Raw genomic sequence first — 20,887 nt, 5'->3', positions numbered from 1 at the left:
ATCAGCATTGTTTAAGGGCTGCAACTCATTATGGCAAAGCACTATTAAGAATCCTTCACAGGACTCAATCCACAATGATTTAAGGATGGAATTAATGCCTATCCAAAAAACCCACCAGTACAGAGCTATTATTTCACATGTCACTGTCTCATTTATGACTACTTTCTTCCCTATCCTGCTGCAGATAAAGTTTGAGAAGCAGCAGTAATGGCTTCTTTAAAGGACATTTTATCTGCTTTTGGCTGTAGGCAAGCTCTTTCAGACAGGCTCACAAAATTTATTCCTCTTCTCTGTGGTTTGGAATACACTGTATAACTCATAGTAGAAGCACAAAATTAATCTCTCCGTGAGACTTAGAGCAAGGATCAGGAATGATAACCATTATTACTTTCAGGCTGAAAGGCAGGCAACCCATCTCCCCTTTGTTTTATGTAGTGAGGTCAATTCATGAAGTGAGTTTGGCTACATGAACCATGCTCTTGTAAATCCATGCAAAATTTTAGGCTGCTGCAGATATGCTGGGCATATATACATGTAACCTCTTCAAGCTTTCAGCATGCAGGGGGTTGAGGAAAGAAATCTGTGACCAACAGCATACTTTACCAGTTATCAGAAGGGCAGAAGATGGATGAACAGAGCAGACAACAGATACACTAGACAGACAGATAAGGTGGTGGAAACAGTTAGTTTGCCTACAGAGATCTGAGCTCTGCTTTTAGAGATGAACCCTATCTGATGCATGCTGTTATTCAACTTTAAGAAGTGAAATAACAGCTGACATTTGACTTCATGGCCCAGTAACAATTCAGGTTTGCTCTATCTTTTATGCTCAAAGTACAGAAACGCATTTACAGCGACAGATATAGCACACCTGCCTGTTCCCTATAGAATAATTAACCTATAAACACGTGGGAATATAAACACAGAGCAACTACAACAGCCAGATGACTGCACACAAACACAACAAACAGACAAACATTGAGTTCTGCCAACCTTGAGCCGTGTCACGAAGTGTTTGGCCACAGTGAGCTCGGAGGCAGGGTTCCCAAGGAGGATCTCAAAGCGATACTGCAGCCCCAGCTTGTCCCTCACTTCCTGCAGCCTCTCCTTGGCCAGCATGGCCAGCTGCACCGACGGCACCCGAATCACCAGCATGTGGCCACAGCCCTTCTTGTCCTTCCCCGGAGACGTGATCAGGTCGTCCATGATGCTGAGTGTTTCGGGCGTGCTGTGGTCCCTCAGAGAGGCCATGGTGGTGAGGGCCATCAGGGCTTGGGAATACTGCTGGATGAGCAGGTAGCAGCGGATCACCATGCTGTGCAGCCGGGGGTACCTTGGGGGAGACACAGCTCTGCATTAGCACGTGCAAAAATTAAAAAATCACTGTCTGAAAATCAGCCAAAATGCAGCACTGCATTGTAATAAATGCCTGGCTTTTTCCAGAAGTGCTCTCAGTCTTCCATTTTCATAGATAGAAATTTTGAACAAAAATTCTCTGCATTTGGCCCAAGTCCTGAGCTCAAGTAACAGGAATTATAAACTTCTCTTACCCTCATCTTGTCCAAATTTCAGCTAAAGATCTTTGACCTCGTGGAGACAAGGAACACCTCAGATCCAATTCATTCCAAGAGCACGCGTTTATAATTGCTTTGCTTTCCACAAGCTTTTTCTTCTACAAACTTGAAGAACATTGTGGCTTCAAGTGATTTGTGGGAGAAGTACTTCGTAATTTCACCTCTCTCAACCTCTCACCAGAAATTTGGATTGCTGGCTCTGAGGAATTGCTAATCCCAATAGGAATTGCTGGCTCTGAGTCAAACCTGAATTTCCATTTTGCCATTTAACTTACATAGCCAAAATCTTTGCTTTCATTACAGCTACAGGCAGTGGCAACAAATATGAAGCAGAATTTTAAGAGAAGTAAAATTAAAACCTGCTCAAGCAAAAACACCCTACTCAATTTCTAGACATTTCCCATGAGCTCACTCTCCACCATAATACAAAAAAAACACTACACTATTATGCCTTGAGTGCTGGTCTTATGCCATATCAGTCCAAATAACTAAAATAACTACAAGTTACAAATTTCTCTGGTCTCTTTTTTGAGCAACCTAATAGGCAATATGATACCCATTTAAAGAAAGTTTGGGGTTTGTGTTTAGCCAGTAGATACAGTAGTTTGTTCTGGATACCATAACCCAATCATTAAACCAGTAACTTTTAAAAATACTTTTTACTCTTCATAACAGTACCCACTGCACTTCAGCTGCTAAAACAAATGGAGCTTTTGTTACAATACAAAAATGTCTGCAATGTTTTCATCTTGTAAGCTTTAATGGTTCATCTGCCCAGGCAGAAAAGCCCAGTTTCTTGAAAACAGAGCCTAAATTGATAGGAGAAACCTAAGGACCAAATTATTATTGCCTATTTGTAGATAATAATAAATATTAAGTATTAATGATATACTTAATTGTTAATGTTGGTAATTTAACACATTTGATATTGAATTTCACTTAATAAATGCAAGTGCATTTACAACTATTATATTGACCTAATTAAAACATAAAACACAGTACTGAACACAGACCAATCCTGTTCTAGTAAATATGAAATCATGAGACCTATTATTTGAAATGCTATAAGGGATCTGTCCTGCTGATGTGCACAGCTGATTAATTCCAGATTGCTGGAAATGACAGTATTCTCTTAATTCCTGAAATGGGAACATTTAATTGTATCTTGGATATGTGCCATGAAAGTAGCTTTTTCAGGCAGCTGCAGGGTAATAACAGCCCCTGAGCTGCAGGAACCAAAACCATGGCCAACGACTGGAATTAAAAAAACGATGTTTTTGAAGCAATGTCCCTCACCACTACCAAGACAGACACCAGAAATGGTGAGGTATGAAACCCCTGATACCTTCTGAGCTCAGTGGGGGCTGAGCCAGAAGAAGAGAGAAGCACAGCTGAGCACAGATTGCTGCTGAATGGGCCCAATCTCTTCTAAAAACAAATGAAAACAAATGAATCCCTTCTTCAACTGCACTAAATTTGTTATAAAAATAAAATTGCACATACTTCACATTTTCCAAGATCAACATCAAAGGTCATCACGTCTTCATCCCCCATAATGGGGCTCATAAAGATGCATCTAAGATCCCAACTGGGCAGAATCCCAAGCTCCCATTTTATTATTTACCTTTCTAAAAGTGTGTTGACCATTTTTTCAAAGGTTTCATCACATCTCAAAAGGGGACTTGTGACTCCCCACTGGAGGGATTTGCTGTATTCATTCAAACCAAAGTATAGCTTTTCTTCACTTGCTGCATCATCCTATTTCATACACAAACAGAAAAAAATATAAGGTATTCTGGAACAAATTTTTATTTCTTGTGTAATTTTAAAAAATAAGTGGAAAGCACTTTCCTAACCAAAAAATCCTTTATTTTTATTCCTTCTCCCTAATTGATGCAATTTATTTGTTTCAACGAATACAATAAAATGTAACTTATTTTTTACTTAACTTATTATTTGCTAACAGCTAGGAAAAACAGGTGTAGGTCCTTGTAAATTTTTCAGTATATCTCCTTCCTGTGACTGAGGGGTCTCTAGAATCCTGCTAATTATTCTCTGACTCCCTATCTCTGGTTTTATATCTACTGTCATCTCATTTCTATTTAGAGTAGAACCTGAAACGAGAAGGATTATCAGTTTCCAAAATTGTTCTTGATTGTCAGAGTCTACATGCTTTTCTAATGGAAACCACAAATTAAATTTTTTTTGTTGGAATGTAAATCTGAAGACAGCTGTCAGAAAGGCAGAATATTTGTGTTTCAAATTTTGTGAGCCTTTCATGGAAGCACAGCATGTTCTCCAGTGCATTTATATCAGCAGTAATATCTAGGAATGTAATTAATTACCTACAGTCTCCCCCTTTTTTGTGGGTTATTTTTTTAATCAGAAGACTGAAAGTAAATTTTTTTTACTTTTGGGAAACAAAAAAATTCTAGACCATTTTACAGAAGGTCACCATGTGGTTTATATTAACAATCAACCAAAAAGCAAACACAATATTCATTCACTCTGTCAGTTTACATTAAATACTTTTTACAGATCACACTTTAAGACACTTTGCAGAAATTCATGGTCCACTCAGCACAGTGAAGTCAAATCTGATACAAATACCTCAAACAGCTAATAGGAGAAAATGCTATTTTTAGCAGGTTTATCTGAAACAGCCTCAGAATCAGCTGGATGAAATGATGAAAAAAGTTAATAGTGCAGGATATCCAGTAAGATTTTTCCTCTGCACAATGACAGCACCTTCTGCACCAAAACTTGTCAACCTAGCACACAGCTTTAATTAGGACTAGGAAAGTAATGAATAGACTTGACAGGCTATGTGACATAAAACTTACAGGCTGCTTGAGTCAGACTGCTTGAAAAGGGAATGCCAGCTCTGGAGCTTTATGGCATGTCCACATAGCTTTGTCTGACCAGAGCACAGAAAGTGGTTTCTCATCTTACATGACTGGATAAAGAAAACTGTGTAATTCCTGCTCCTAAATATCAGGTGCTACCTCTACCATCATCTAGAATCTGAGAGAATAAACTCCAGCAGAGAAAGAGCTCCCTCCTAACACACACATTTTCTAGATAGTGTTGGGTGTAAATTCCACATTAAAATTCACATTTAAAATTAAGACTTAAATACTTACCACGGTGTCAGATTGTATCCAATGTACCTCATTGCTAGAGCTGATCCTGGACTGCTGCGTTTGCAGGGCATAAGGGAAAGAGCTGACCTGAAGAACAAGGAGGTTGAATGCTTCAAGCACCTCCCTGCAATTAATAACTCTATCAGCCAGACCATGATTAGGCTCACCATGTGACAAGGAACTTGAAATGGCACTGCAGAAAAAAGAATGCAAAGAACTGCCTTACTGACATCCTGAAATTTAATGGATTACTCTCTTCCTACAGAAAAATCTCTAAATGATCGTGACACAGAGAGCCACAGCTCAAAAAAATCTCTCTGGAAACGTGGAAGACTTCAAAAAATGTTTGACTGTTCTCTGTGGGTAAACGCAGGAAAACAAGGGAAAACAACAAACAAATAAAGGATCAAAGTCTGTTGACAGTGAGAAGGTGGATTAGTGTGACAATTAAAAAAAAAAAAAAATCACACAGAGGAAACAAAAAATAAGCCAAAGCTGATAAAATCCCTTTCATTAATAAACACTTTTCCCTGAGCTGTGGGAATAGGATATAGCAGTAATTTTATGAAATTCAGTGGCTTTTCCAGTTTGAAATAACAAATTTCTGAAAGGCTGGGGAGCCTGAAAATCTACTGCTGTTCTGAGCTCCTGAAATTGCCTTTACTTCCATTATATATTCAGAAATTCCAAATTCAAGGTATAGCAAGGATAGAACAAAAAAATGTGATGGGGAAGACCAGGTAGAAATAATGTCACTTCTGTTTATTTTCAGTTGTCCTTCAAGGAGAGTATTTTTCTTATTTTAGAAGCATAGAAAGGTTTGGATTGGAAGGGACCTTAAATACCATCTAGTTCAAATCTCCTTGCCATGGACAGGGACACTTTTCATTCTTTCTGACACTGAAATGAATCCCACAACCTTATACATCATGCTCAAACCACATTATTCTCCTTAGTTTACTCATGGAACAAGAACAGAATAATCAGCTTCACTTATTTCTTTCTTCTTTCAAGAGGAAGTTGTGATTTGGTGTGAATTTTTGCATGTGTGTACACGTTGTGTTTAGACCTAAAGCCAAATCCAATATAATTGTTTTTTTAATCCTTTTCTTACAGAAGCTATGTCATCCCTTATGATACAGTTAAATGTCTGCAAGCTTTCTCATATCACAAACAACACTGTTATCAAGGATAAAAACATGAATTAAAGCAAGGCCAGCTTGTGAATATCGGAGACATTTGGGTTTGAGTAAGGTTAGAAAAAGAAGAGGAATAGGAAAAAAAGACAAGAAGAACAAAAAAATTTGCAAAATCCAGCATTTTCCCTTTGATTTCAGCATCATAGCACATAACTCTTAAAAGAGTACTGTTAAAAATCCAATAATCTGAAACTAGTCTCACCTATCTCCAGCTGAATCAGAATTAAATAACAAATACCATGGGCAATCAAATGAGATTATTTCCAATTACAAGGCACAAAATGCCTAGAGGAAGCAATGGGTGTCGAAGATGGCAAGTCTTTTGAAAAACCTAAGGGAAATGGAGAGGACGGTTTTCCTGCAGCAGACTGAAGCAGCTACCTTGTTAAATCCACGTGGGCATTGTCATGAACCAGCACAAAGAGCGTGTAGGGGTTCTGCTTCACTCGCCTCATGAAAACTTCAAATTTGGCTTGAATCTCATTGTCCAGCCGAACCACGTATTTCTCAGCTCTCTGATAAGCTGTTCCATTATCTTCTAGGCCCAAGTCCACAAGCACACCTGTCAAAAAGAAGGATACAACAAAGCCCTTTTCCTCTGAGTGCATAAAAAATGAAGGGTCAACAGGAAGTTGCCACTTTTCCACCAAACCACTGATAGGTCCCAGTAAGAAGATGACTATCCAAATGTGATTTCTCTCACAGTGGAGGCCAAATATCTGCTCCTTGGCTTCTGGATTTCCTCCAAAAAGTGTCTGAAGGCCTTTCAAAAACTTCTTACATTATCAAAAAATGGGAGGAAAAAATCCTCCAGGCCTCCACAAAGATTTCCAAAGCAGCACTCAGTTGGCTATGCTCCATGATCCTAGGCCAAACTTGCCTATATTAAGCTAATAGTATTGTTGGAGTCACAAAAAGTTACCCTGACCTTTCTCTTGCAAATATCATTAATTTATATAAAATTGATTCTCCCTACTATCGTATCATATCATGCCATATTGTATTGCATCATATCATATAATTTCACATCATATCATACTTTCTATGCTCTGCTTCAATGTTTGTGTCAATGCAACTAATCCTTGTAAAGATACAGTGCTGTCATATTCATAAGTTAGGCATGGTGCAATGTACATGACCTTGAATGTAATTTGAATTAAAGAAGGAACAAACTACTCTGAAATATGGGTTAATTAGGTATTTTCCAGGGTCTTAATGATTTTGTAATATTTTCTTTTAAAGTAAAATAAAACGCAAACTATGAGGACAAAAGATATATTGGAGCAACTTACTTTTCCCCTTACACCAGTAATGATGCAGTAAGATCACAGAGTGGGTTTATCAGCCTGTTTCCCCTCCCCTCCTGTTACCTGACTGTCGGATCCTCTGAAGGGTTTGCTGCACCAGGACCTCCGAGCGGGGCACGATAACGATGAAATCCACCTTGCTGAAGTGGCCCAGATCCAGGCTCTGATTGCCACTGTCTGCTATAGCACAAACCTGGGACAAGAGCTTTCTGGCAACTGTGAGCTGTGGCTGGTAAATTTGGAAGGTATCAACATCCAAATCTAGAGTGTGTTTGTTTGAAAAAGAAAACAAAACACAACAAGAAGCATGTTTACTTTCCCACCCCCCCAAGCAAAACATGAGTCTCCAAACAGCCTACCCTCTATTATCAAGAAAAAAATAAAATCACTCACCAGAATAAATCTCAACACTCTGGAGAGTTTGGTGCAGATCACAAATGCCAACTTTCTTTCTTTGATCAAAATGTGGTAACATGTCAGAAGACCTCAAGTACTGCACTCCCCATTTTATTAAATGCCCTAAGTGTTTCAAGGATTTCTAACAGTGCCACCCAAGGAAACCTCAATGCCAAAACAGTGAAATGCATTCTGTTAAATGAACCAACACATATATAATATGCTTGCACATACATAGATATACATAAAGATGTGCAGGTGTACCTATAATAAAAGGCAGAGAGAAGGAGAGAGGTAGAAAGCTCCAATGTCCTCCTGACACTCAGATTTATTTGGACTCAATAAATGTCAATATCATACTAAATGTAGAGAACTGAGAAACTGATCAGAGCACTCATGTTTCCTCAAAATAAAAAGCATGCTCCATTTCAGCATTTCCATTAGATAAATTCTATGTCCAACAACACATGTTTCATTAACCGAGTATTTTCAATTTGCAGATTACCAGATTAAATCCTATGATGGTAGTACAGTTTCTGTTCATGCCACTTCTACTGTGCTAATTTTACACAGGGACATGTTTTCTCGTGTGTGTGAGCACATGTGCTTATCTCCTGTTCAAATATACCTTATTTCAGTAAATCTGCTGTGTCCCTCTCACTGCCTAGGGGGATTTACTTCTTTATTTCTTTTTATCAGGCAGTTTCTCAATAGCTTCAACCACTGCACAGCCATATGTTAAAGAAAAATAAACACAGAACAATGGTTTGATAAAATACAAAGATTTTTTTAAAAAGTACACAATAAGAAGAAAAAAGAATCTCAGTGCTCACAACAGCTCAGTGTATCTTTTTCCATTATTGTGATATGAAAATGAAAGTATGTTTAGAACTCTGAATAGCTAAATAATTCTGAGAATTAGCAATTTTAGAGAGGAAATCCTAGCTTACCTTTTGCACTTAAGCATCTTATCACATTATGCTGAACAAGACACATCTTTGATCAACAAATTACAGATCACACTTGCCTAGCACTTTCAATCCAAGACCTTAAAATACATTCCCTAAAATTTTAAGCCTCAGAGCACAAGTCTCTAATGCATATTACCAGGCAGGAGGACACCTGAGGAGATCAGGAGAACACAATTCCCCTCTGCCTTAAACTCAAGGTTACATTCCTTTCCCCGTCCAAAAAGATGAGATGAATCCACTCTGCCAGTGTTAAAGAGAAACATCTTCTCTACTCTGCCTGATGCCTAACAGATGATAACATGTTTTAGCTTAGAGAATACAAAAGCATGAGGGGAAAAAATTTGCTGAAGGATATTAGAGAGATTTTCCATCTGAGCAACTGATGTATTGCTACATTTAGCTGGCAGTATTAGTATTCTAAGATTGGCACACTGCAAACGTGCCCTCAGATTCTCCTGAGTGTATCCATTTTGATGTTTAACAAGCTACTCACTTATTTCATATCTTGAATGTAAAAAAAATTACCTGGTTCTTGTGTAGAAACCATGGCAATTGCCTCCTGAGATGACACACACTCACTAACATCTCCATTAAAAGGAATGATGACACTTTCCCCTCGCTGCTGCAGCATCTTCTCCAGCAGCTTGTCCAAATCATCACCTAGATCAGAATTAGCAACACCAAATTATCTGGAAACCATTTCAGAGAAACAACACTGAGCATTACACACACCCAGGTTCCCACATAGCTGATATAAAATCTGCATTTGGGATTGGGGATACAGGGAAGAGAGGGTGGGAGAATACTTCTTTATCCACTGGTTTACCAATTGGATTAATTAAAAAAAAAAAAACCAAAACATGGTTGTATGATGTCAGTGGCTGTGGCTTTGCAGCTACTGGTGACATCTTGACATCTGATGACTACAAAGAAACACACACTATAAGATAACCTCTAAAATCTTGCTAGAAGTGCAAACTAGAAAACACTTGTGTACTAATGGGTGCATTACATGCCGTGCCATTACATTCAATAGCTGAGACAGTGTTAAAAATGCTTTGCCAGAGGGTTATGAACTGCCTCCACACAGGTGAGGAAGACAAGCACTCTTTTACAGAAAAGGAGCAGAGAAGAACAGAAGGCCTCACAATGGAGAGAGCAGAGCTGTACCCACATGCATTTTAATTGCTGAACAGGAGACACAAACCCTAAAGACAAGGCTGTCTTGGCTAGAACTTCTTAGAATCACTCACCTAAAGATGTATTTTTGAAATGTGATGCCAGGAAACTAACTTTCCCTGTGATGAGCTCATAACTGATCTCTTTTAAAAATTCACTGGTGGTAAGCATGCTCTCTGCAAGTGCCCGAGATTGATACTGACCTGGAGAAGAGAGGGGAAAAGAGTGAGAGCAAACCTTAACACAGTTTACTGTCAACACAACCTTTTCATCCTAGTTGTCTGGGGCACCCTGATCTTCAACCATGGATCTCCACTGCCTTTACCAGTAGACTGGGAGAGCAGTCTCAAGTCCACTGGAGAATTAGTTGATATAACTAATTTTAGCAGGTTCTTTGCTATTGCACATCATTTTGCATACTTGCATGACAAATGATATTCAAGGTAAGTATTTGTACCTTAGATGAAAAGGAGATTCTGGATAAATATGAAAAAAAGTAATTATCCCTAGTGTGGGGGGGGGGGGGAAAGGTAAAAAAAGTAAAAAATTGGCATTAGTGATTTATCTGCCTACAAAGGAAAGATGACTAGTCAAAGTTCATTTCCATCCAGACACACACATTCACACAGCACAGCCAGTCATCAGTGCAGAATAAAAAGGATAAAAATAAGGATAAAAGTGATAAAAAGGATGAAAAGCACATTCTGTTTTAAGCAGTCTGCAGAAGACTCTGCCATGCAAAATACCACAGTTGTTACATGAAACAAAGACAAACCACTGGGTCACTTCAAGATATTTTTAAGGCAATCACACAAACAATAAAGTCTCAGGCCTTTCAAGAAGTAGTAATGACTAGCACAAATATATTTTTCTATATCCTCATGGACCTCAGTACTTTAGGTCTTACTGAAAATACAGTAAACTGTGACATTGCAGTGCAACAATTCAAAGGAGAATAAAAGGAACAAAAGGGATTTAAAAACCAGATCAGTAACTCAAAAAAATTTATTTGGCATTGCCATTTGAAGCAGTCTGCAAATATACTCACCTAGAACCACTACACAGAATTCATTTCCTCTAATCTTTGATGCACAAATGGCAACTACATAATCTGGTAGCTTTTGCTGATGTTTCATTTCATTGAGAGACCTCAAGGTCTCCGAGATGCCCTCTGCCAGGGAATTCTGGGTGACAACCACATGCACGAGATCCCGAGACACGCTAGCGATTAACCTGGCAAGCCAAGGGAGTTGACCTGGTGACACAGAGAGACACTGTGCACTCATTTGCAAGGATCTCTCTCTCAGAGTGAACTCCTGCATAGCTTTCAACATGATCTGCTCAAATTCTTCCCTCAGGGGTATCTGGTCAGGACCTACAGTGAAAACAAACAAACAGAAGAACAGTGTCTCATATAAAAATGTTATTGAACCAGGAATAATTACATGTCTGTCTTGATCTGACAAGCTCCTTCACCACATTTTTTTATTCTTGGGTTTTTATTTTAGAAGCCTTTCTCTTCTACCACCACCTTTTTTTTAACCTCCTCCAAACAATGAGGTATTCCACCTCACTGCTAGCTTCAGCAATTGGTGGGACAAACAAGGGAGTGGGAAAATATGTGCCTTTTGCCTGGAAGAGAAGGATTAAGCATGCAGCCATATGTTTTTACAGCAGAAAACCAAAATGCTTATCCTTGTAGCCTAATCACAGCCATGCAGCCTGACAAAGCCTGTGAAGTGCTCTTTGCTTTGCCTTTTCTCATCATGCATACTGAACAACTAAGCATGGATGCAAATAAACGTGTTTAACCTCTTCTCTAGGTAAACTAAATTAATTTAGCAAATCTGCAAGCATCTAACATAAAGAAGAATATGCAACTTTAAATAATTCCCCAGTCTCTATCAACTGTACTGTCAACTTCAACAGGAAAACAGAAATATAAGCCACCCTATATTGGCATCAGTCCTCTGATTACACTTCAATTAATTAGCTTTGTCTCATTGTCAGAGATACTCAGGAACAGTTAAAAACATTCATGAACACAGAGTAAAAAGTAACCATAGCTTATATTGCCAAGATCTCATATCAGTGCCAAAGGAGGCAGCTTCACACTTCAGTAGCTTTCTTTTCTATGACAAAACAGGGGGGTGCTTAAATATCAGAGATATGTGAAACATGGGGTTTGGTTTTATGTTTTTTTTCAGGCCAGAAAACAGAAAGGTTGTGTGAGAAACAGGGTGTGGGTAAATAACCCACAGCATAGAATCTGTAAAAACTGCCACATGTTGTCATTTTTTCCTTTTTGAGAAGTAACATATGGAAAGTGCCACCACAAAATTACCATAGGATGGAAAGACAACTATAAACTTGTAAGTGCAAGGCTGTTTTCATTTTTGATGCAAACTGAGAAACTCTGATGAGTCCAATTTAACACAGCATGGGCATAATTCTCTCTTTTAGAGTTCTCTTTTGGAAATGTATTTTCTTTTTCCTTCTAAGAAAGCACCACACCTCCTAGGTCCTTGAAGACCTCAAAATTTAAAAAAAACAAAACCTAGACATAAATCAGTAGAGAAGAACGTTCCTCTGCAGAAATAAAGTTTACCTGAAACATATCAACCCCTGAAAATGATGCTACCCACTAAAAGAAATAAAAGCAAACTTTTGCTGATTGAGGAATGCTACCTAAGAGACAGGTTTGGGTCAGTGTGTTTAATATCTCTCTTGATGATATGGACAAGGGGATTGAGTGAGATTGGCTCACTTGGTTAGAACAGTGCTGATAATGCCAAGCCAGTAGGTTCAAACTCCACATGGGCCATTCCCTTAAGGGTTGGACTCGATGATCCTTATGGGTCCCTTTCAACTCAGAATATCCAGCAGGAAAATATTCCCTATGAAAGCACCCTCAGGCAGTTTGCAGGTGACAGAGGGCAGGAAGGCTCTGCAGAGGGAACTGGAAAGGCTGGATCAATGGGCTGAGGACAATGGTTTGAGGTTCAACAAAACAAAGCGCCATGTCCTGCCCTTGGGTCACAACAAAGCCCAAGCAGTGCAACAGGCTTGGGAAGAGTGGCTGGAAAGCTGCCTGGTGGAAAAGCACCTGGGGGAGTTGGCTGATGGCTGGCTGAACATAAACCAGCATATGCCCAGGTGGCCAAGAAAGCCAGAAATAATGTGACCAGCAGGACCAGGGCAGGATCACCCCACTGAACTGGGCACTGGTGAAGCCACACCTCAAATCCTGTGTCCAGTTCAGAGCCCCTCAGCTCAGGAAGGACATTGAGGGGCTGGAGTGTGTCCAGAGAAGAGCAACAGAGCTGGTGAGCACAAGTTCTATGGGAAATGGGAGCTGGGGAGAAAAGGAGGCCTGGAAGGACCTCACTGCTCTCTACAATCACCTAGAAGGAGGCTGTAGCCAGGTGGAGATTGGTCTTTTCTCTTGGATAACAAGAGGACAGATGGAAATGACCTCAAGTTGTGCCAGGGGAAGTTTAGATTGGATATTAGGATAAATTTCTTCACTGAAAGGGTGGTTAGGCACTGGAATAGGCTGCCCAGGGAAGTGGTGTATTCAGCAACCCTGAAGGCATTCAGAAGACACGTGGATGTGGCATTTGGGGACTTGGTTTAGTGGTGAACCTGGCAGTGCTGGGTTAATGATTGGTCTCACTGATCTTAAAGGTTTTTCAACCTAAATGATTCAATGATGCTATGATTCTATTCTATTATTCTATACAGTTTAAGTCAACATATTCATATGTCATCCATTTCCAGATGACACTAATTTCTGGGTACACAAACTTCAGGGTGCACCCCACAGAAACTAATTCTCCAACCATCTAAGACAGGAGAATTGCTGGAATAAGCTCTTGCTTTTAGTTTCTGACTATCCCTTCCACTCAAGACAAAGCCTTGAGTCTGGATGTGCATTTGGATATTAAAACTACAAAACACCTCTGGGTGTTGCAGCATACCACATATATAGTAAAAAACAATTCAAATGTACCACAACAAAAGAGAAGGGAGAATGATTTCAGAACTCTAAACAGGTGGTATAACAAAGGTTCCAGAAATCTTTTTCAACCAGAACACAGACCTCCTTAGCACTGCATAGGCTGAGATGGTGTTTGTAGAAATGGCAGTAGTAAAAAGCTGATGATTACAGATGATGGAATGTAACCCATACTGCAAATATGGGCATCCTGATGTATAAAAACAAAACTTGAGAATATTTCACCATGAATGCTGCCAAAGATAACAAAAGTGAAATCTGAGTAAACCCAGGAGGTAGACTAAAAAAAAACCACACCACTAAAATCAAGCATACTTCTTTATCTTTTTTTACTTATTCCTTTACCACAGTCAGTGAAATTTATTCATAGCAATGCTACGGCTCACAATCACAGGTTTAACTATGTATAGTCTTCACAGCAGGTTTAAAGCATCAGAAATGCATTTTTTTTCAATTTAGATTTGTAATACTATCATGAGTTGCTCAGCTGATTTCTGAAAACACAACAACATAATCCTAAAATTAATGTTGTCCTAATTTTACAAGAAAATTGATAGGAATTCTCAGCTATATCCTTTTCTTCCCCAAAAAAGGAGCACTTCAATACATAATATTCTTATCTGTGATCACAGTCATCTGCAAATATATTTTATACAAACAGTGAGATCTGAAAAAAATTAGGCAAGACTCTGTCTTTTGTGCTTTTGCCTGCTTTTTTATCTTTGCCTTTATCTTACTCTTCTGCAATATACTCTGGAGAAAAGAAAAACATTTTAGTCCTGCTTTCTCAATTAAAAAAAAAAAGGCTTGCATGAATAAATTGTTAATTTATACGTGTATTCGTCTCTTCTTGTAAAAAAACTTTTGAACCTGGCTGCCCTCCAACCATCTCTAATCTGCTTTGATTTAACAACATGGGACAAAGGCTACAGATCAGTGCATCTGTCACAATTCCAACAGTTTTAAGTTTACAGCAATATTCAAACCAGCAACATGTTTTGATCCCCTCCTCTACAGAATGTTTTTACTTTTCTCCTCATTAGGCTCTTTCATCTTACAGTACTGGCACACATCTCCACGTAAGGTCAAAGAGGAAACCATTCAGCTTTGCACAGCAAAGAACAAAAGCCAAACTAAACACCTGCCAATAAGAGAACTGCTTTATGCTGAAATCACAGTGCTCAATAAACACAGTGCTGCCACAGAAGCTTTGCATGAAGCCTTCTCTGGTTTGCAGCAAATACAGACTTGCTGCATTCATCTAAAGTTAGACTTGCTCACGAGTGTGATTCACTGACTCACAGGTTTCAACAAATAGTTTATTTTTAATTGGAAATGCTGTTATCAGCTGGCTACAAATCTGCAAGCTGCCTCTGTCAATCCAGAATTGTGTGAAGCAGCTGGTTTTAACACACACACTCCACAAACTTCCCAATAAAGATGAAAACCTCAAATAACAAATTTAAGCCCACTGAAAGAAGGTAACAGAAAAACATCCTGAAAAAAAAAAAAAAAAGGTTTTTTGTTAGTTCTAACATGGCATCCAATGGACTAGTGAGGCAGAGAATGATAAACAAAGCTAACAGGTCACTTAGAGAGTATTACAACATGGAAAATGATTTCTTTCCTGTCTCTTACAGAACTGCAGCAAAGTGTAAGCACTCAAGGGTGAAACCTGCATGGAGCATGTTTGCTCCCCAAACTGTACGGTTATCAGCAGTTGTGCTGCTGCTTTTGGAACACCTGCACATTTCATACCATTATGTATTACAGATGCACTGTGCTCTTCACAAAAGTAACTCCACACTCCTCTATGATAAGTGGCATCTTTTCAAATACTAAAGTTAGCCTGAGAGTATCGTGGAAGTTTCCCAACATTATCCTACATTTTTAACTTCTAAAAATTACTTGCTATTACCATTGCTCTTTTTATTCTAAGGTATGGAAAATTACTGGACCTGCAATAAGAGAAAAAAAAAAAGTGGCTTGCTGGTTTACTCTCAAACTTGCAAAAAGTCCATTTCAAAAACATTTACAAGAACAAGATATTCACAGAATCACTTGCCTTAGTCTGAATAACAAATGTGGTTTTCATGTAAACAGTGCTGTCACCAAAACAATGACAACCATCACACATCTGCCAGCATTTGTCACAAAACTGAATAAAACAGACCAAGTGTCCTTAGAAAGGGCTGTGATAACTGATGGTTTGATACCCTAAGCAAATGAGTTATCTGCATTGCAAATCCATTTCACAAAGGTGACCTGGTCAATCCCCATATGGAGAGCAGAAGCAGCATCAGCCTTTAAATTCACTTCACTTCTTCTGTTTCAGGAACAAAGTGGCAAAGTCACACACACTAGATGGAGCCACTTGTCTCTTCCAGCCACAAAAGCAGCCAGAAAACTGGCCCTAAAAGGGATATAAAGAAGGCATGAAGAAAAAAAGAACAGTCTCAAATAGAAACCAGCGTTTATGACAAATTGCTTACCTAACTGGACAAGATACTGAATAGTTAAAAGTATCATGTTCTCCACACTTAGCAGCTGACTGCTGGACAAACCCAAGAGATCCAAATCCTTGTTTTCCAGCTGTGGAATCTTGTAGCAGTTCACCAGCAAGGGACTTACAACAATATCACCAACATTTCCATAGAAATAAGGTAAAGTGCCATAGCCTATGATAAAAGAAACAAAACCCCCCAAAAAATTCACAAAATTTGCCATTAGATGAAATCTTGCACAATGAAGCATTTCCAAACTTCTTCTTAAAGCTATCTGGCAAAATACATTGCATTAATGACTGTTCTTGGCATTACAATAGCTTAAAAAATAAATTCTTGGCCAGGGATCCTCTGCTGTGTTTTACAACAAGTTATCACACACATTTGCAAGAGCTAGCATTAGCATGATATCCAGCAGGATAATAACTATTGTTATCCAAATACAGATGAGAATATTATCTGTTTGGGTCTTACCCTGACCTCTAAATAGAGATTCTCTATAATATAGTGTACAAAGAAGAAAAATCAATGAAAGCAAAAGTACATTGATCTTAACATTATAAAAGCAGCAATAAGTCACATTAGCATTGATTCAGCTACTGTGGTATTGCTGTGATTGATTTCACTTTTTTGCCACCTTCCTATTCTGTTTCCATAAACAGGTAAAATAAACAACTAAAAAGGATATTCTGCAAGGTAAAGCACACGAGCACAGGCTAACTCCACTTTTCCTTCAGAATGTTTTTCATTTCAAAAGAAGCATTTCCACAGAGATTTTGCCAAATCCATCCTTTTGGGTACATCTGGTTCTGTACTATTAATAGGACGCTGTTTCTCAGGGCCACTAACATTTAGCCTGACTGAGGACTTAATGGCAGCTCTCCAAGAGCCTAAGGGCTGCATTCAATTTGCACTTAAGCTGATGGCTGTAGCCACCCTCATCTTTAATAAGGAAGTGTTTCTCTGAAAACCATTAGAGCACCATGCTAGAGCTTCATAATCAGCTTCCAGGAAAACAATGCTAAGCAAAACAAACCAGAAGTGTAACCCTATCCTTCACAGATTTACTGGTGTAGATGGTCCTGTTAATTCTCCAGGAACTATGTGTATTAAAATTATCTCTGCAACTGAGCAATTGGAGAACTCTTCCATTCCTTCAGGAATGGTAATTTATTCCAGGGACTGTATTGACAGGCATGTTCTGTGGACACTGAAGCCATTTTATATGACCATCTATACTATATTGGACCTAAAAGAAATTTAGACTGGGGAAAAAAAATCACTCATCTAAATTTTGGCAGCACTAGCCGAGCCATTTTTTATTATGTACTATGCCCAAATAGCTCAGGTTGAAAGGCATATTCACATTAAAAGTCATATTCCTAAAGCAATGTTTTTGTAAGGGTTAACAAAGTACTTTATACTGCTAAAGGATTTTAAAAGCCTGAAGCCTGATCTGTTATCTCAATTGCTTACAAGAACTATGAACTATAAATGACAAAAAGTTAGTATGATTTACTTCTGTTTAGTCAGTGCAAATCAATTTTCTGCTTCTCATGTAGAATTCTGGGGCTTCAAGATCTAAACTATAAATGCTGCAGGAAATATCTGCTTAGTTTATAAGTTGTTTATACCAGAAAGCTATTTTCATTACTTGGAAATATTTCTCTTCTTGAATTTTACAAAATTCTTATTTGTATAAAACTTAGATTTGGCCAGTGGTTCTGCATAGATTTGACCTAGTGGTGACCTGTTAGCAAATCAGGTTCTCCAGAAATCGCCTGACTCTCATTTTAAAATATTGAGCAACTAAGGGAAACTATCTGTGACAAACCAACTTTGTATTGCACTGAATGCCAGAACCAACAAAAATAAATAAAACCTCCCTTCTCCTGGGGAGCACGTATTAGTAGAAAATGCAGCATTTGATTCCCCAGTGCAGGACTTACCTATCAGAATCACTGGTCTGACTCCCGAGTTATTCAGCAGGTTTTCAGGAACTATTACAGTCTCCCCTGCTGGGATGGGTTGAGGCTGTAAAATTCCAGTTAACATGGATTGAGGAACTGGGACTGACAAAAGAGGCTCTATAAAATAAAGAAAAGAGAGGCTTCCATTACTAAAAGGCTCATACTGTGATTCGGCCTTATGAACAAATAAGATAAAAATTACTGCAAATCACTAACTGTAATAAAATTCAAAAGGTCTCTGCATTTCCTGCTATAGTTTTAAGTAATTTAAATGAAGAGCCTATATCCTCCTATAGCCCCACCCCTAAAATAAAACTTTTTCTGACCACTGTATTGTTGGTGAGAATGAGAGAGCAAAACACAAGTTTGAATATGCATCTTTAAACAAAGCCAAGTACTAAGCCAAAAGGCCACCCCCCAATACTGCCTCTCAATACAAGGGAAGAAACTGCTTCAACTTCTGACCTAGAATATATGTAGATAAGAAAAATAAAAGCAGGCCAAAATCTCAAAGCTGCTCTTAGGTAGTTTTTACAAGGATAAAAAACAGGCTTTACTCAGGAAAGAGCAACAGCAGCTTTCATAAGTAAAGGAAAGCAAGTGGAAGAATTTTGTAATCTGCAATCAGGTTTCAGAGTAATGCCTGCTTCACAAGTTTCTTAGGCCTCATTTGGTGGTTTGCAAGCACTTTTTCAAACCATGCCATCAATAGAAAAACATCAAAGGCAGAATGAATGAATGCATACGTTTTACTAGGGAAAACTGTTTATCCAACAGAAAAAAGTACTATGAGTCTACTAAAGACTCAGAAAATGGGAGTACACAACAGAGGTAGCAGATTAGTGGAGACAAACTCAACAAAAAGGGGAGATTACCTTATATCATGTATCTTCAGCAGGTTTCTGAAGATAGAAACCAACAAAAGCTGCAATTTGAGGTGTTCAGATAAGCAGACCTGCATTACCATGTAACCCTACCTGCTATGATGAACATCTCTGAAAATAATCCCAAAATATCTTAAAACCAAGTTCTCAAGAGCAGAGTTAAAAATGCATTATGCATGTTGATGAACGGCTTTTTTCATTCTTTGGATGTTTATTCTCTCACTCTATAGACACAAGAATAAGTAACTCTTTATTCCTCTTTAGAAAATATGCTCAATCTCACAACTGAAAAGTACTCAAATAGAGACCAGTTTTATTAACAGTTATGAATAAAGAGGAATCTATATGGATATTGATTAGTACTCATAATTAATTATATTTCATGACATGATATTAAACTCCTTCAGCTTTTCCATGCACAACTAACATTTGGTCTCACTTTCTGTTTTTTACTGAAGATGACCCAGTGGATAACAGTGTCCTTTGTCAGGCCAAAATTATATAAAGCTGGTTTTCCCATGCAGAAACAGAGTGTACAGTTTCTGTAGCATCCCACACCAGACTGAGACACAACAGTCAAGGTGAAGGCTAACAAAAAAATCCTTGAAATATATTCATATATCCTTATACCTGCACAATTTTAGAACAACTCAGTTACAGTTGGGGGACTATGGGTGTCTTTTATCATTGTATTTTTAATAATATTATTTGCCTCCTCCTTTCCTCTCTCTCTCCCCCAGCAATTTTAATTCCCCTGTGTGGCATCTTAGATAGCAACAACCAGGACCAAGCAATCATATGTGCTTTTTTGGGGGCACCTGAAAAACTCTCCATGGTGCTTAAATATTGGGACAAGATCAGTTACATTTGCTGTGAGCACATGAGAGGTGCAGCACAGGGCTGCTGGGCTGGCTCAGTTCACGTTTTAACAAATGAAATCTCACTCTCACTCAAGTTTTACCTGTTCTTGTCGATGGCCGGATTGTAGGAACAGGTACTGCCAAAGCAGGAGGTGGGACTGGGGACCCAGGAGACCATCCTCGGTGACGTTTCTTTGGTGGTCCAGAACTGGACATAGACGCTGGAAGGAAAGCAAAAACTAATTCTAAACCCAAATGACCAAATTCCAGCTCACACTCCATTTGACACTGGTGTTGAGTGGGTATCACATCGCAGAGCACCAGAGACTCATACCAGATTATGATGTGGAAAATATTGTTATGCATGCTAAAAAGTCCAGCATTATCATTAATGGTCATGCCAAAAAGCAAACGGATCTGTAAAGACTGAATGGCAAGAACAACTACAATGAGAAAAGAACAAAATCACAAATTTCAAGCTCAACATCCAATGCAGCTTAGAATAAAGAATCAGAGAGGTTTTCTTTACCTTGGTCTCCAGCTGCACAGCCAGGACTTGGAGATGTTGAGTGAGGCATTGGCCGAGAGACTGTAGTACTCAGTGCGTTACTTCTTCCTCCATTAGCGTTTCCATTAGCAACATCCGTGGCACGCAGTGAAAGAGGAGCTGAGTATAATAAAATACAGAGTGTGTGGCTTGAGACAATCTTGAAAACAAACAAATAAAGTAATACAGCCACATACAGATGCAAAAGAACAGGGCAAGATGTGTCCTGAAAAAAAACATATTCCAGGGAAAGCGTGAAACGCACTTGGCAGAGAAACATTCTGATTGCAAATCCAAGCCTTGAAAAGGAGTGTCCAGATTTCAAGGTGGGGAGG

The 20,887-nt window shown here is 38.7% G+C and overlaps 1 protein-coding gene across 5 annotated transcripts in view; it reads right to left on the bottom strand.

Annotated features, from left to right (window-relative positions):
• Positions 1-20,887, bottom strand: part of GREB1L (GREB1 like retinoic acid receptor coactivator) — a 127,558-nt gene that overhangs the window by 20,386 nt on the left and 86,285 nt on the right. For all 5 annotated transcript variants that reach the window (XM_079301241.1, XM_079301243.1, XM_079301245.1 and 2 more), the window contains 12 exons: positions 20,535-20,672; positions 20,107-20,226; positions 18,241-18,378; positions 16,280-16,465; positions 10,818-11,144; positions 9,844-9,972; positions 9,116-9,250; positions 7,287-7,484; positions 6,298-6,478; positions 4,718-4,910; positions 3,199-3,332; positions 994-1,333 (listed from right to left, as the gene is read on the bottom strand). In XM_079301241.1, coding sequence (XP_079157367.1) covers positions 994-1,333; positions 3,199-3,332; positions 4,718-4,910; positions 6,298-6,478; positions 7,287-7,484; positions 9,116-9,250; positions 9,844-9,972; positions 10,818-11,144; positions 16,280-16,465; positions 18,241-18,378; positions 20,107-20,226; positions 20,535-20,672 — 2,219 coding nt within the window. The remainder of the gene's footprint in view (positions 1-993; positions 1,334-3,198; positions 3,333-4,717; positions 4,911-6,297; positions 6,479-7,286; positions 7,485-9,115; positions 9,251-9,843; positions 9,973-10,817; positions 11,145-16,279; positions 16,466-18,240; positions 18,379-20,106; positions 20,227-20,534; positions 20,673-20,887) is intronic.

The sequence above is a fragment of the Erithacus rubecula genome (genome assembly GCF_903797595.1).
Source record: "Erithacus rubecula genome assembly, chromosome: 3".
Taxonomy (NCBI): Eukaryota; Metazoa; Chordata; class Aves; order Passeriformes; family Muscicapidae; genus Erithacus; species Erithacus rubecula.
The sequence above is the reverse complement of the archived record's forward strand: the minus strand, read 5'-3'. Positions and strand labels throughout refer to the sequence as shown.